The 15756-nt window shown below is 45.1% G+C and overlaps 1 protein-coding gene across 1 annotated transcript in view; it reads left to right on the top strand.

Annotated features, from left to right (window-relative positions):
• The window catches only part of LOC119951031 (asialoglycoprotein receptor 1-like), a 125214-nt gene that overhangs the window by 7619 nt on the left and 101839 nt on the right, over positions 1-15756 (top strand). Inside the window, exons 2-3 of the mRNA XM_038774065.1 lie at positions 845-917; positions 15569-15640. Of these exons, the coding sequence (XP_038629993.1) occupies positions 845-917; positions 15569-15640 (145 nt within the window). The remainder of the gene's footprint in view (positions 1-844; positions 918-15568; positions 15641-15756) is intronic.

The raw sequence follows: 15756 nt of genomic DNA, 5'->3' as shown, positions 1-15756 counted from the left end.
ACTTGCGTTTTGACCCCCAAAGACGACAACACTAAGTAATTCTTTAAGCTTTCCTTTTAACATCCATAAGACTTAAACAAAACCTTTAAACAGAAGCACATCAGGTTAAAGTCATTACTGAGAGCAGTTATTAGTTTTAAATCACCAAAGGATCGATTTACAGTTTTTAGATTACAGAGAGAGACTAATACCCCTTCTGTCTGTGACTGCACCTATCTAGCTCTGAAAACGAAACGAAAACACACCCTGCAGCAAACAACCAAAAAACGAAAGTAAAAAGCTGACAGGCAGCCCAGCTCCACCCACTCTCTGACATCACTCCAGTAATAAACACCCATTTCTTAAAGGTACTCCCACACAGATATTTATATATACACCCATTTATAAACACCCATTTCTTAAAGGTACTCTCACATGACACTTGTCAGGTCCAATGCCATGTGGTGAGAGCTTGTCACCTAGGAATGTGACCTCAGTTACTCCAAATTGTCACTTTTGCTTGTTGAGCCTTCAGCCCATTTCCCCTGATGCTTGCTAGAACTTTAAGTAACCTCGTATTGTTTTTTTCTATGGTTGCTACTCAAAAGATGATATCATCCACATACAGGCGTACACCTTTGATTATATTCTCAGTGGCACGGTGAAAGATGCCGAAATTATGCCAAACGGCATTCTCAGAAAGCAATACCATCCAGACAGCATATTAAAAGTGCAGTACTTTGTACTTGGTCCTCTAGCTTTAGCTGCCAGATCTGTCAAGTCTCGAATTGTGCACAAGCCATCTCAGATGTGATTTCCTCACACTTTGGTATTGGTAGTGTTCTCTTTTGATATTCTCGTTAAGATCTTTGGGATCCATACATATGCGGATATCATCATTCTTTTTCTTTACACATACCATGGAATTTACCCAATCGGTAGGGTATATATTATATTAGAATCCTAACAGTGCAGAAGGAGGCCTTTCGGCCCATCAAGTCTGGGCACCCTACCTGGGCACAATCCTGTGCTCCTATCCCCGTAACCCATCCAACAATTGGGCAATATTAGCATGGCCAGTCCACGAACCTGCACATCTTTTGGATGTGGAAGGAAACACGGAGCACCCGGAGGAAACTGACGCAGACACGGGGAGAAAGTGCAAACTCCGCGCAGACAGCCATCGAGGTCAGAATCGAACCTGGGTCCTTGCCGCTGTGAGGCAGCAGTGCTAACCACTGTGCCACCGTGCCGCCCCTATCTATCTTTCTGATTACTTTTAATTTGGCAATTCGGTCTTGCTCCTTTTTGAGACAATCCCAAAGTGGTACAGGTATTCTTCTTGGCCCCTGCATCCTCTTTGAGTTGTACCTTGTAGGTGAATGGTAGTGAATAAAAACCTGTGAACACATTTGAATCTGCTGATAATGTTCTCAGAATCATTAGAGTGTTGATCCAATCCTTTGTGGATGCTATATACCAATTGCACGAGACATAATTCTTGACAGGACTGATCACTTAATAATGAATCCAAGCCCTCGGATACAATACAGAATGGGATGGAATAAACTGTGTTCACTCACCACCACACTCAGGTCACAAGCACCATAACATTTAATGCTTGAACCATTATAATCTCTCAGAGGTATTTTGTGATTTCTTTCAATCAGTAGAGGCTGCTCTATTCTTTCATTGACTTCTTGCCAAAGCACAGCACCTCGGACCACATCACTCGCATTGATATTGAATGGTTTTGTGTAATTTGGGATGGCGCCAACACAGGGGCAGTGGTTAACACAGCCTTCAGGCCGTCAAAGGCCTGTTGACACTCTGCCATTCACTGAAATTTGCTACGCTTCTTCAGCAAGTCTGTCAGTGGAGCAACCACACTGCTAAAATTTGGCACACATTTACGGTAAAATCCACTCATGCCAAGAAATCTCATTATTTCCCTTCATGTCAAGGGTATTTGAAACTCCTGAATAACTTTTGTTTTCACATCACGTGGGACTATTTGTCCATATCAAGGAACGTGACTTGAGCTTTTCCAAACTCACTTTTGGCTAGGTATACCACCAAACCCGTTCCCTGAAGTTGATCGAATAACTCCATCAGATGCTTCAAATGTTCTTTCCATGTCTGACTAAAAATCACCAGATCGACTATGTATACCGCACAAGTGGGTAATCCTGAAATTACTTTGCTCGTTAACAGTTGAACTGTAGTTGGGGCGTTTTTCATGCCAAATGGCCGAACTTTGAATTGGTACATACCATTTGGAATCACCATTAAGTAATTCCAGTTTAGAGATAAAAGCTGATTGTCTCACTTTCACATTGCAATCCTCCAGCCGTGGGATAGGATTAGAGTCTGTTCTTGTAACTGCATTAACCTTTCTATAGTCCACACAATATTGGTGGGGACCGTCCCGCTTCAGTACCATCACTAAGGGTGAGCTCCATTGGCTGTAACCCACATCAATTATGCCATTAGGGACGGCACGGTAGCACAGTGGTTAGCACAGTTGTGTCACAGCTCCAGGGTCCCAGGTTCGATTCCTGGCTTGGGTCACTGGCTGTGCAGAGCCTGCACGTTGTCCCCGTGTCTGCGTGGGTTTCCTCCGGCTGCTCCGGTTTCCTCCCACAGTCCAAAGATGTGCAGTTTGGTGGATTGGCCAGGCTAAACTGCCCTCAGTGTCCAAAAAGGTTAGGTGGGGTTACTGGGTTACAGGGATGGGGTGGAGGCATGGGCTTCGGTAGGGTGCTCTTCCCAAGGGCCGGTGCAGACTCGATGGGCCAAATGGCCTCCTTCTGCACTGTAAATTCTATGATTCAATGATTCTATGATTTTTAAGCATATTTTCAATTTCCTTTTGAACCTATGCCAATTTCAGAGGGTTAAGTCTACATGGATGTTGTTTAATTGGAATAGCATTTTCCACATCGACATCATGTATAGCCATTTTAGTACTTCCCAATTTATCTCTACAAACTTGCCCATGTGATAATAATAACTCTTTCAGGTCAGTTCATTTTTCTTCTGGAAGGTAACTCAATAATTGATATGAATTTTTAAGAACATTCTCATGATCCAATTTAATTTGAGGAAGGTCAAATTCAGAGTCATCTGGATTTGGTTCTTCACTTTGAATTAGAATCTTTAAAACCTCTTCCGTTTGCTCTCCTTCCCTTTCAAAATACCTTTTAAGCATATTCACATGACACACTCAGTGAGTCTTCTTTCTATCTGGTGTTCTTATCACATAATTCACCTTATTCAATTTCCTTTCAATCTGATAAGGTCCACAAAACCTTGCTTTTAAAGGTTCACCTACCACTGGTAATACTAAAACTTTATCTCCACTGGCAAAACCCACACAGACACGGGGCTGGTTTAGCTCACTGGGCTAAATCGCTGGCTTTTAAAGCAGACCAAGCAGGCCAGCAGCACTGTTCGATTCCCGTACCAGCCTCCCTGGACAGGTGCCGGAATGTGGCGACTAGGGGCTTTTCACAGTAACTTCATTGAAGCCTACTTGTGACAATAAGCGATTTTCATTTTTCATTTCGAAACTACGAACTTTTGCTTTCTTGTCCGCTACCTGTTTCATCACCTGCTGTGCAACTTTTAAATGTTGTCTAACCAGTTCACCTGCTCCATTTAATCGTTCCCTAAAATTTGACATGTAATCCAATAGTGTAAGTTCCGACTGCTCACTCACCAATTTCTCCAAAATAAATTTTGGTAGTCCTCTTACCACATGACCAAAAGTAAGTTCAAAAGGACTGAATTTGGTTGACTCATTAGGTACATTCCTAATTACAAACAGTATAATTGGAATTCCTTTATCCCAATCATAGAACGATACAGCGCAGTACAGGCCCTTCGGCCCTCGATGTTGCACCGACATGGAAAAGAAAACTAAAGGCCATCTAACCTACACTATGCCCTTATCATCCATATGCTTATCCAATAAACTTTTAAATGCCCTCAATGTTGGCGAGTTCACTACTGTTGCAGGTAGGGCATTCCACGGCCTCACCACTCTTTGCGTAAAAAACCCACCTCTGACCTCTGTCCTATATCTATTACCCCTCAATTTAAGGCTATGTCCCCTCGTGCTAGCCACCCCCATCCGCGGGAGAAGGCTCTCGCTGTCCACCCTATCTAACCCTCTGATCATTTTGTATGCCTCTATTAAGTCACCTCTTAACCTTCTTCTCTCTAACGAAAACAACCTCAAGTCCATCAGCCTTTCCTCATAAGATTTTCCCTCCATACCAGGCAACATCCTGGTAAATCTCCTCTGCACCCGTCCCAAAGCTTCCACGTCCTTCCTCTAATGAGGCGACCAGAACTGTACGCAATACTCCAAATGCGGCCGTACTAGAGTTTTGTACAACTGCAACATGACCTCATGGCTCCGGAACTCAATCCCTCTACCAATAAAGGCCAACACACCATAGGCCTTCTTCACAACCCTATCAACCTGGGTGGCAACTTTCAGGGATCTATGTACATGGACACCGAGATCCCTCTGCTCATCCACACTACCAAGAATTTTACCATTAGCCAAATATTCCGCATTCCTGTTATTCTTTCCAAAGTGAATCACCTCACACTTCTCCACATTAAACTCCATTTGTCACCTCTCAGCCCAGCTCTGCAGCTTATCTATGTCCCTCTGTAACCTGCAACATCCTTCCGCACTGTCTACAACTCCACCGACTTTAGTGTCGTCTGCAAATTTACTCACCCATCCTTCTGCGCCCTCCTCTAGGTCAGTTATAAAAATGACAAACAGCAACGGCCCCAGAACAGATCCTTGTGGTACGCCACTCGTAACCGAACTCCATTCTGAACATTTCCCATCAACTACCACTCTCTGTCTTCTTTCAACTAGCCAATTTCTGATCCACATCTCTAAATCACCCTCAATCCTCTGGATAATCTTGACAATAAGCCCTCAACATTGTCCTTAATGTCTGATGCCACCTTTCTAACGCTCCCTGCGATTCTGGATGGTGAAAAATGAATGAAAATGAAAATCGCTTTATTGTCACGAGTAGGCTTCAATGAAGTTACTGTGAAAAGCCCCTAGTCGCCACAGTTGATTTAAATTGCTTTACTCCTAAGCTATCCATAACTTCCTTGAATAACCTCGAGGTAAAATTTGATCCTTAATCCGATTGTATTTCTGTGGGTAGTTCATATCTTGTAAAAAAAAATTAAGTAACTCCTCCACAATCTTTTTAGCTGTAATATTGCTGGAATGGCCTCTGGAAACCTTGCAGACACATCCATTATAGTCAAAAGATATCGATTCCTACTTTTCATTTTTGGATGCGGTCCTACACAATCAATTGAGACTCTTGTAAAAGGTTCCTCAAATGTTGGAATAGGTATTAAGGGTGCTGGTTTTATCATCGCTTGAGGTTTCCCTATCACTTGACATGTGTGACATAATCGACAAAGTTTAACGACATCTTTATGTAATCCAGGCCAATTTATAATCAATGATTGTTACCATGAAGGAAGTAGTGATGGGCAAGCTAATGGGGCGAAAGGTAGATAAGTCTCCTGGCCCTGGTGGAATGCATACCAGAGTGCTTAAAGAGATGGCTAGGGAAATTGCAAATGCACTAGTGATAATGTACCAAAATTCACCAGACTCTGGGGTGGTCCTGGCGGACTGGAAATTAGCAAACGTGACACCACTGTTTAAAAAAGGTGGTCGGCAGAAAACGGGTAATTATAGGCCAGTTAGCTTAACTTCGGTAGTAGGGAAGATGCTGAAATCTATCATCAAGGAAGAAATAGCAAGGCATCTGGATGGAAATTGTCCCATTGGGCAGACGCAGCATGGGTTCATAAAGGGCAGGTCATGCGTAACTAATTTAGTGGAATTTTTTGAGGACATTACCAGTGCAGTAGATAACGGGGAGCCAATGGATGTGGTATATCTGGATTTCCAGGAAGCTTTTGACAAGCTGCCACACAAAAGATTGCTGCATAAGATACAGATGCATGGCATTTAGGGTAAAGTAGTAGCATGGATAGAGGATTAGTTAATTAATAAAAAGCAAAGAGTGGGGATTAATGGGTGTTTCTCTGGTTGGCAATCAGTAGCTAGTGGTGTCCCTCAGGGTTCAGTGTTGGGCCAACAATTGTTCACAATTTACATAGATGATTTGGAGTAAGGGACCAAGGGCAATGTGTCCAAGTTTGCAGATGACACTAAGATGAGTGGTAAAGCAAAATGTGCAGAGGATACCAAAGGTCTGCAGAGGGATTTGGATAGGTTAAGTGAATGGGCTAGGGTCTGGCAGATGGAATACAATGTTGATAAATGTGCGATTATCCATTTTGGTAGGAATAATAGCAAAAGGGATTATTATTTAAATGATAAAATATTAAAACATGCCACAGTGCAGAGAGACCTTGGTGTGCTAGTGCATGAGTCGCAAAAAGTTGATTTACAGGTGCAACAGATGATTAAGAAGGCAAATGGAGTTTTGTTCTTCATTGCTCGAGGGATGGAGTTTAAGACTAGGGAGGTTATGCTGCAATTGTATAATGTGTTAGTGAGGCCACACCTGGAGCATTGTGTTCAGTTTTGGTCTCCTTACCTGAGAAAGGATGTACTGGCGCTGGAGGGTGTGCAGAGTAGATTCACTAGGTTAATCCCAGAGCTGAAGATGTTGCATTACAAGGAGAGGTTGAGTAGACTGGGACTGTACTCATTGGAATTTAGAAGGATGCGGGGGGATCTTGTCATATAAAATTATGTCGAGAATAGATAGGATAAATGCGGGCAGGGTGTTTCCACCGGCAGGTGAAAGCAGAACTAGGGGGCAGAGCCTCAAAATAAGGGGAAGTAGATTTAGGACTAAGCTTTGGAGGAACTTCTTCATCCAAAGGGTTGTGAATCTATGGAATTCCTTGCCCAGTGAAGTAGTTGAGGCTCCTTCATTAAATGTTTTTGAGATAAAGATAGATAGTTTTTTGAAGAATAAAGGGATTAAGGGTTATGGTGTTTGGGCCGGAAAGTGGAGCTGAGTCCAAATAAAAGTCCATGATCTCATTGAATGGCGGAGCAGGCTCGAGGGGCCAGATGGCCTACTCCTGCTCCTAGTTCTTATGTCCTTTTGTTGAATAAAAATGTTTTTATATTTTCGCTTGAGTTTTCCTTACTCCCAAATGACCTCCAACTGGTATCTCATGTGCTACTCGCAACACCTCCTTTCTATATCCTCCCCGCAATACCACTTGATGAACTTCTGCCCATTTTTCATCTGCCTGCATATGTAAAGGTCTCCATTTTCTCATTAAGACATTATTTTTAAGGTAATAACATTCTCCCCCCCCCCCACGCCACGAATCGCGAGCAGCGATTCTCCGAGGCCGATGGGCCGAGCGGCCGGCCTTCACGCCCATTTCAACACAGCAGCAAACACACCTGCTCGCTGCCATCATGAAACGGGCAGCAGATGCCCACCGATCGCTGGCCGTGCGTCCATAACGGACGCACTCTTTTCCCTCCGCTGCCCCGCAAGATCAAGCCGCCACGTCTAGATAGGATAAATGCGGGCAGGGTGTTTCCACCGGCGGGTGAAAGCAGAACTAGGGGGCAGAGCCTCAAAATAAGGGGAAGTAGATATACATTCTGGTATACACTCAGATTCCTCTTCTGTGAATTATTTCTGATACATCCGCATTATTTCTGTATCTTTCTGTTGTGACGCCACCAACTTTCCTGAACTAAAAATGTCCGCCTCATCTTCCACCTGATCTTGTTCTTCTCCAACCATTTGATCAAAAATCGGTTCTGATAATTAAACTTCAACTTTATCTATTTTTTAATCTGAGGTACACTATCCTTATTATCTCCCATTAGACCTCCTTTACCTTTACCACCTGAGGAATTCTCCTTTCCCCAGTTCTGTCCCTCACAGGCTGAAACTGATGTCGGAAACCAAACTTTGATTTTTGAACTAATTCATAATCATCTGCCATTTCTGCTGTTAATCTCGCAGTTTTAACCCTCTGCTCTTCCACATGGGTTATCACTACATCAGGAATTGAATTTTTAAACTCCTCCAAAATTATAATTTCTCTAAAAGCTTCATACATTTCGTCCATTATCCACCTATCAAAATTACTCTGTTTGATCCTTTCAGACACCAGGGGCGAGATTCTCCGCAAATGCGGAGAATCGTAAAGGCTGCCGTGGGACAGGCCGTGACCCACGGCAGCCTTCACGCCCACCCCCGAGGGCCAATCCTCCCCCCCGGGCGGGGCTAGGAGCGCGGCCCCGTGCGTCACGGCGGCACGGCCTTGACGGCGGTCGTCAAGGCCGCACGTCAAGCGTCACGCCGGCTGACGCGGCCGATGACGCCAACCATGCATGCGCAGGTTGGACAACGCCAACCCGCGCATGCGCAGTTGGCGTCTTTTCCCTCAGCCGCCCCGCAAGACGTGGCGGCTTGATCTTGCGGGGCAGCGGAGGGAAAAGAGTGCGTCCGTTATGGACGCACGGCCCGCGATCGGTGGGCATCTGCTGCCCGTTTCATGATGGCAGCGAGCAGGTGTGTTTGCTGCTGTGTTGAAATGGACGTGAAGGCCGGCCGCTCGGCCCATCGGCCTCAGAGAATCGCTGCTCGCGATTCGTGGCGTGGGGGGGGGAGAATAGCGGGAGGGCATGAAAAATGTCGGGAGGCCCTCCCGCTATTCTCCCACCCGGCATGGTGGGCGGAGAATCGCGCCCAATGTATGTTTGACCAGGTTCTTTCCTTAAATTTCTAAACCTTTGTCTGTAGGCTTCTGGAACTTGTTCATATGCACCTAAGATGGATTTTCTTTACCTCCTCATATGTCTCAGATGCCTCCTCTGATAGTGATGCAAATACTTCACTCATTCTACCTACCAACTTTGTTTGAATCAGTAATACCCACATATCCTATGGCCATTTCAGTTGTTTAGCTACCTTCTCAAATGAAATGAAAAAGGCTTCTGCATCCATCTCATAACACATAGAACATAGAACGATACAGCGCAGTACAGGCCCTTCGGCCCTCGATGTTGCACCGACATGGAGAAAAAAAAAAAACTAAAGGCCATCTAACCTACACTATGCCCTTATCATCCATATGCTTATCCAATAAATTTTTAAATGCCCTCAATGTTGGCGAGTTCACTACTGTTGCAGGTAGGGCATTCCACGGCCTCACCACTCTTTGCGTAAAAAACCCACCTCTGACCTCTGTCCTATATCTATTACCCCTCAATTTAAGGCTATGTCCCCTCGTGCTAGCCACCTCCATCCGCGGGAGAAGGCTCTCGCTGTCCACCCTATCTAACCCTCTGATCATTTTGTATGCCTCTATTAAGTCACCTCTTAACCTTCTTCTCTCTAACGAAAACAACCTCAAGTCCATCAGCCTTTCCTCATAAGATTTTCCCTCCATACCAGGCAACATCCTGGTAAATCTCCTCTGCACCCGTTCCAAAGCTTCCACGTCCTTCCTATAATGAGGCGACCAGAACTGTACGCAATACTCCAAATGCGGCCGTACCAGAGTTTGGTACAGCTGCATCATGACCTCATGGCTCCGGAACTCAATCCCTCTACCAATAAAGGCCAACACACCATAGGCCTTCTTCACAACCCTATCAACCTGGGTGGCAACTTTCAGGGATCTATGTACATGGACACCGAGATCCCTCTGCTCATCCACACTACCAAGAATTTTACCATTAGCCAAATATTCCGCATTTCTGTTATTCTTTCCAAAGTGAATCACCTCACACTTCTCCACATTAAACTCCATTTGCCACCTCTCAGCCCAGCTCTGCAGCTTATCTATGTCCCTCTGTAACCTGCAACATCCTTCCGCACTGTCTACAACTCCACCGACTTTAGTGTCGTCTGCAAATTTACTCACCCATCCTTCTGCGCCCTCCTCTAGGTCATTTTTATAAATGACAAACAGCAACGGCCCCAGAACAGATCCTTGTGGTACGCCACTCGTAACTGAACTCCATTCTGAACATTTCCCATCAACTACCACTCTCTGTCTTCTTTCAACTAGCCAATTTCTGATCCACATCTCTAAATCACCCTCAATCCCCAGCCTCCGTATTTTCTGCAATAGCCGACCGTGGGGAACCTTATCAAACGCTTTACTGAAATCCATATACACCACATCAACTGCTCTACCCTCGTCTACCTGTTCAGTCACCTTCTCAAAGAACTCGATAAGGTTTGTGAGGCATGACCTACCCTTCACAAAACCATGCTGACTATCCCTAATCATATTATTCCTATCTAGATGATTATAAATCGTATCTTTTATAATCCTCTCCAAGACTTTACCCACCACAGACGTTAGGCTCACCGGCCTATAGTTACCGGGGTTATCTCTACTCCCCTTCTTGAACAAAGGGACCACATTTGCTATCCTCCAGTCCTCTGGCACTATTCCTGTAGCCAATGATGACCTAAAAATCAAAGCCAAAGGCTCAGCAATCTCTTCCCTGGCTTCCCAGAGAATCCTAGGATAAATCCCATCCGGCCCCGGGGACTTATCTATTTTCACCTTGTCCAGAATTGCCAACACTTCTTCCCTACGCACCTCAATGCCATCTATTCTAATAGCCTGGGTCTCAGCATTCTCCTCCACAATATTATCTTTTTCTTGAGTGAATACTGACGAAAAGTATTCATTTAGTATCTCGCTTATCTCCTCAGCCTCCACACACAACTTCCCAACACAGTCCTTGACTGGCCCTACTCTTACCCTAGTCATTCTTTTATTCCTGACATACCTATAGAAAGCTTTTGGGTTTTCCTTGATCCTACCTGCCAAAGACTTCTCATGTCCCCTCCTTGCTCGTCTCAGCTCTCTCTTTAGATCCTTCCTCGCTTCCTTGTAACTATCAAGCGCCCCAACTGAAACTTCACGCCTCATCTTCACATAGGCCTCCTTCTTCCTCTTAACAAGAGATTCCACTTCTTTGGTAAACCACGGTTCCCTCGCTCGACCCCTTCCTCCCTGCCTGACTGGTACGTACTTATCAAGAACATGCAATAGCTGTTCCTTGAACAAGCTCCACATATCCAGTGTGCCCAACCCTTGCAGCCTACTTCTCCAACCAACACATCCTAAGTCATGTCTAATGGCATCATAATTGCCCTTCCCCCAGCTATAACTCTTGCTCTGCGGGGTATACTTATCCCTTTCCATCACTAACGTAAAGGTCACCGAATTGTGGTCACTGTCTCCAAAGTGTTCACCTACCTCCAGATCTAACACCTGTCCTGGTTCATTACCCAAAACCAAATCCAAAGTGGCCTCACCTCTTGTTGGCCTGTCAACATATTGTGTCAGAAAACCCTCCTGCACACATTGTACAAAGAACGACCCATCCAATGTACTCGAACTATATCTTTTCCAGTCAATATTAGGAAAGTTAAAGTCTCCCATAACAACTACCCTGTTACTTTCGCTCTTTTCCAGAATCATCTTCGCCATCCTTTCCTCTACATCTCTAGAACTATTAGGTGGCCTATAGAAAACTCCCAACAGGGTGACCTCTCCTTTCCTGTTTCTAACCTCAGCCCATACTACCTCGGAAGAAGAGTCCCCATCTTGTATCCTTTCTACCACCGTAATACTGTCCTTGACTAGCAGCGCCACACCTCCCCCTCTTTTGCCCCCTTCTCTGACCTTACTAAAGCACCTAAACCCCGGAACCTGCAACAACCATTCCTGTCCCTGCTCTATCCATGTCTCTGAAATGGCCACAACATCGAAGTCCCAGGTACCAACCCATGCTGCCAGTTCCCCTACCTTATTTCGTATACTCCTGGCATTGAAATAGACACACTTCAAACCACAGACCTGAACACTGCCGCCCTCCTGCGAAGTCAAAACTGTGCTCCTGACCTCTCTACTCTCAATCTCTCGCACCCCAAAACTACAATCCAGGTTCCCATGCCCCTGCTGAATTAGTTTAAACCCCCCCAAAGAGTACTAACAAATCTCCCCCCCAGGATATTGGTGCCCCTCAGGTTCAGATGTAGACCATCCTGTCTATAGAGGTCCCACCTTCCCCAGAAAGAGCCCCAGTTATCCAGAAATCTGAATCCCTCCCGCCTGCACCATCCCTGTAGCCACGTGTTTAATTGCTCTCTCTCCCTATTCCTCATCTCACTATCACGTGGCACGGGCAACAACCCAGAGATAACAACTCTGTTTGTTCTCGCTCTGAGCTTCCATCCTAGCTCCCTAAAGGCCTGCCTGACATCCTTGTCCCCTTTCCTACCTATGTCGTTAGTGCCAATGTGGACTACGACTTGGGGCTGCTCCCCCTCCCCCTTAAGGACCCGGAAAACACGATCCGAGACATCACGTACCCTTGCACCTGGGAGGCAACATACCAAACGTGAGTCTCTCTCGCTCCCACAAAATCTCCTATCTGTGCCCCTGACTATTGAGTCCCCAATTACTAATGTTCTACTCCTTTCCCCCCTTCCCTTCTGAGCAACAGGGACAGACTCCGTGCCAGAGGCCCGTACCCCATGGCTTACCCCTGGTAAGTCGTCCCCCCCACAAGTATCCAAAACGGTATACTTGTTACTCAGGGGAACGACCGCAGGGGGTCCCTGCACTGACTGCTTCTTCCCAGTCCCTCTTACAGTTACCCATCTATCTCCAGTCTTTGGTGTAACTACTTCCCTGAAGCTCCTATCAATGACCCCCTCTGCCTCCCGAATGATCCGAAGTTCATCCAGCTCAAGCTCCAGGTCCCTAACACGGTTTTTGAGGAGCTGGAGTTGGGTGCACTTCCCACAGATGAAATCAGCAGGGACACTGACGGTGTCCCTCACCTCAAACATTCTGCAGGAGGAGCATTGTACTGCCTTCCCTGACATCCCCTCTAGATTTAAAAAAAAAAACAAGAAAAAGAAAAAGAAAGGAAGAGCTTACCTGATATTATCTCAAACCCTGATCCCGCTGAAAGGTAAGCAAATTTAAAGGCACTCACTCACCTTCACGACAGGCCCCTGCTCCCGCTTCCCAACCACCGTGGGGTGGGGGGGTTGGTTAGAGGAGGAGGTAGGGTGGGAAACACTCACAAAGTGTTTCGGGTTTAACTGTCACTTGCCAACAGCCCCTCCACAAACCACCTTCAACTTAGGCTGACCGCACTGCACGTATGCAAATTTCCCCAGAACAGCTAATCAGTAGCTCTGCTCTGCTGCCCTCTGCTGGTTGTTTGCCTTTACTCAAACTCCTTGGGTCTTCTTCGCAGGTTCACCTTCAACTTAGGCTGACCGCACTGCACGTATGCAAATTTCCCCAGAACAGCTAATCAGTAGCTCTGCTCTGCTGCCCTCTGCTGGTTGTTTGCCTTTACTCAAACTCCTTGGGTCTTCTTCGCAGGTTCACCTTCAACTTAGGCTGACCGCACTGCACGTATGCAAATTTCCCCAGAACAGCTAATCAGTAGCTCTGCTCTGCTGCCCTCTGCTGGTTGTTTGCCTTTACTCAAACTCCTTGGGTCTTCTTCGCAGGTTCACCTTCAACTTAGGCTGACCGCACTGCACGTATGCAAATTTCCCCAGAACAGCTAATCAGTAGCTCTGCTCTGCTGCCCTCTGCTGGTTCTTAACACCTTGGGAATTCTTGGACATGTGTAAATAGATCACAACCAAGCCTTCAACTATGGCGCCCTTGCTCACAATCCTCATCACTACCCTCAGACCATACGTTTCTCTTTACCTCTGCCAATTTTAACTGAGTTTCACGTTTCATGGCCAGTTTCTGAAGTTCAAAGTCTCTCTCTTTTCCTTGTTCCTCTCTCTCTTTTTATTTTCCCCTGATCTGTACCTCCCTTTCTCTCACTTTTGTTCTGCTCGGGCTATTCGTTCTTTTTCCCTTTCTTCTCTCTCCTTTTCTTTTCCCCTGATCTTGTATTCAAGCTGCTTTAATTATTTTTCATGTTCAAGTTGCTTGTTCTGTAATTGAATTCTTGCCTTTTCCAATGATTCTGACTGTGTCTCAAGCAATTTTAAATGCTCAGCTACCACTGCAATTACCTCTTTTTTTGTATTTTATCAGGCAACGTTAGCTGCCAAATCTAAAAGCCTTTTTTGTCTCAGTTTGTAAGGTACTGCGTGTGACCTTCTCCACCCCCAAAAAACTTCTGAGCCTCTGAGAGAGCCATTGTCCACAACACACTCCCTACCTAAACTCGATTACAACACCTGAAACGCAAACACAAATATGCTCACCCCTCACTGTCTTTAAATTCACTAAGCCAACCCAATCACGAAAGAAAAACTTTTATCCCGGACGAGCCCCCAATTTGTGAGGGCCAGGGTTTAGAAAACTCCAAAGTACATCGTGGAGTTCACAACTGTTTATTGAATTTGGCTAGGATGAGCACAAGAGCCTGCCTTTCAGATGTTATTCAACAGAGCTCTTTGATGCTTTTGATCAAAAAACAAGCTTTATTCTATGAATTCAATTAACATTTGTATAAGCACACACAGTAAGAATTTTTATCAACTACAAACAGAAAGATCCCACACAGCTACAATAACCTATGTATAACCTTTAATGAATTCCTCCTTCACTGTTCCAATTCAATAACAAAATCCAAGTAAAACAGGAAACCCCTTTTCAAAGGTGTAGCCCAGCACTCTCACTGGTATAAGACTTGTTATTGATACCCTGTTCCCCTTTTCAAACAGCAGATTTGAATTTCTTCCAGAAAGCAAATATCTCTTTTAGTCTGGAAACAGCTTTCAAAATGAAGATAGAGAAACACTTCTTTCAAATTGCGTAGGTCGAAACTAGCCCAAACTCAAAGCGAAAGTACAGTCCAGCTCCACCCACACAATGACATCACTGAAGCCATGTGGAAACACATTTCTTAAAGGGACAATCTCATGACAACAGAATAGAGGGAGCTTTATTCTGTATCTAACCCCATGTTGTACCTGTCCTGGGAGTGTTTAATGGGGAGAGTATAGTGGGAGCTTTATTCTGTATCTAACCCCATGCTGTACCTGTCCTGGGAGTGTTTGATGGGGAGAGTGTAGTGGGAGCTTTACCCTGTATCTAACCTCATTCTATACCTGTCCCAGGAGTGTTTGATTGGGGCCGTTTCAAAGGAGCTTTACTCTGTATCTAATCCTGTGCTGTACCTGTCCTGAGAGTGTTTGATGGGGACAGTGTGGAGTGAAGTTGACTTTGTATCTAATCCCGTACTGTGCATGTCCTGCAAGTGTTTGATGTGAACAGTATCGAGGGAGCTTTACTCTGTATCTAACCCTGTGCTGTACCTGTCCTGGGAGTGTTTGATGTGGGCAGTGCAGGAGAAACTTTACTCTGTATCTAAACCCGTGCTGTACCTGTCCTGAGAGTGTTTGATGGGGACAGTGTGGAGTGAGCTTTACTCTATATCTAACCCCGTGTTGTACCTGTCCTCAGAGTGTTTGATGGGGACCATGTAGAGGGAGCTTTACTCTGTATCTAACTATTCATACAATGCTTTGTGTCTGTTCAATTGTTCTAGATGATTCTCAGTTTACTTATTCGGAGCTGAATTTTGCTGCACACTCTCAAAACTCTAAGATCCATACAACAGGTCAGTTATCGACATCATATGTCTGTTTTACGATACAGTTGTCTCACACTTGCTACACCTTATTTAGATCTCAATTGTGTTGTTAATGTTGAAAAATCTATACCTTGATACTTTCA

Source organism: Scyliorhinus canicula, chromosome 16 (genome assembly GCF_902713615.1).
Source record: "Scyliorhinus canicula chromosome 16, sScyCan1.1, whole genome shotgun sequence".
In the NCBI taxonomy this organism is placed as follows: domain Eukaryota; kingdom Metazoa; phylum Chordata; class Chondrichthyes; order Carcharhiniformes; family Scyliorhinidae; genus Scyliorhinus; species Scyliorhinus canicula.
Note: the sequence above shows the minus strand (reverse complement) of the source record. Positions and strands in the feature narration are given on the sequence as shown.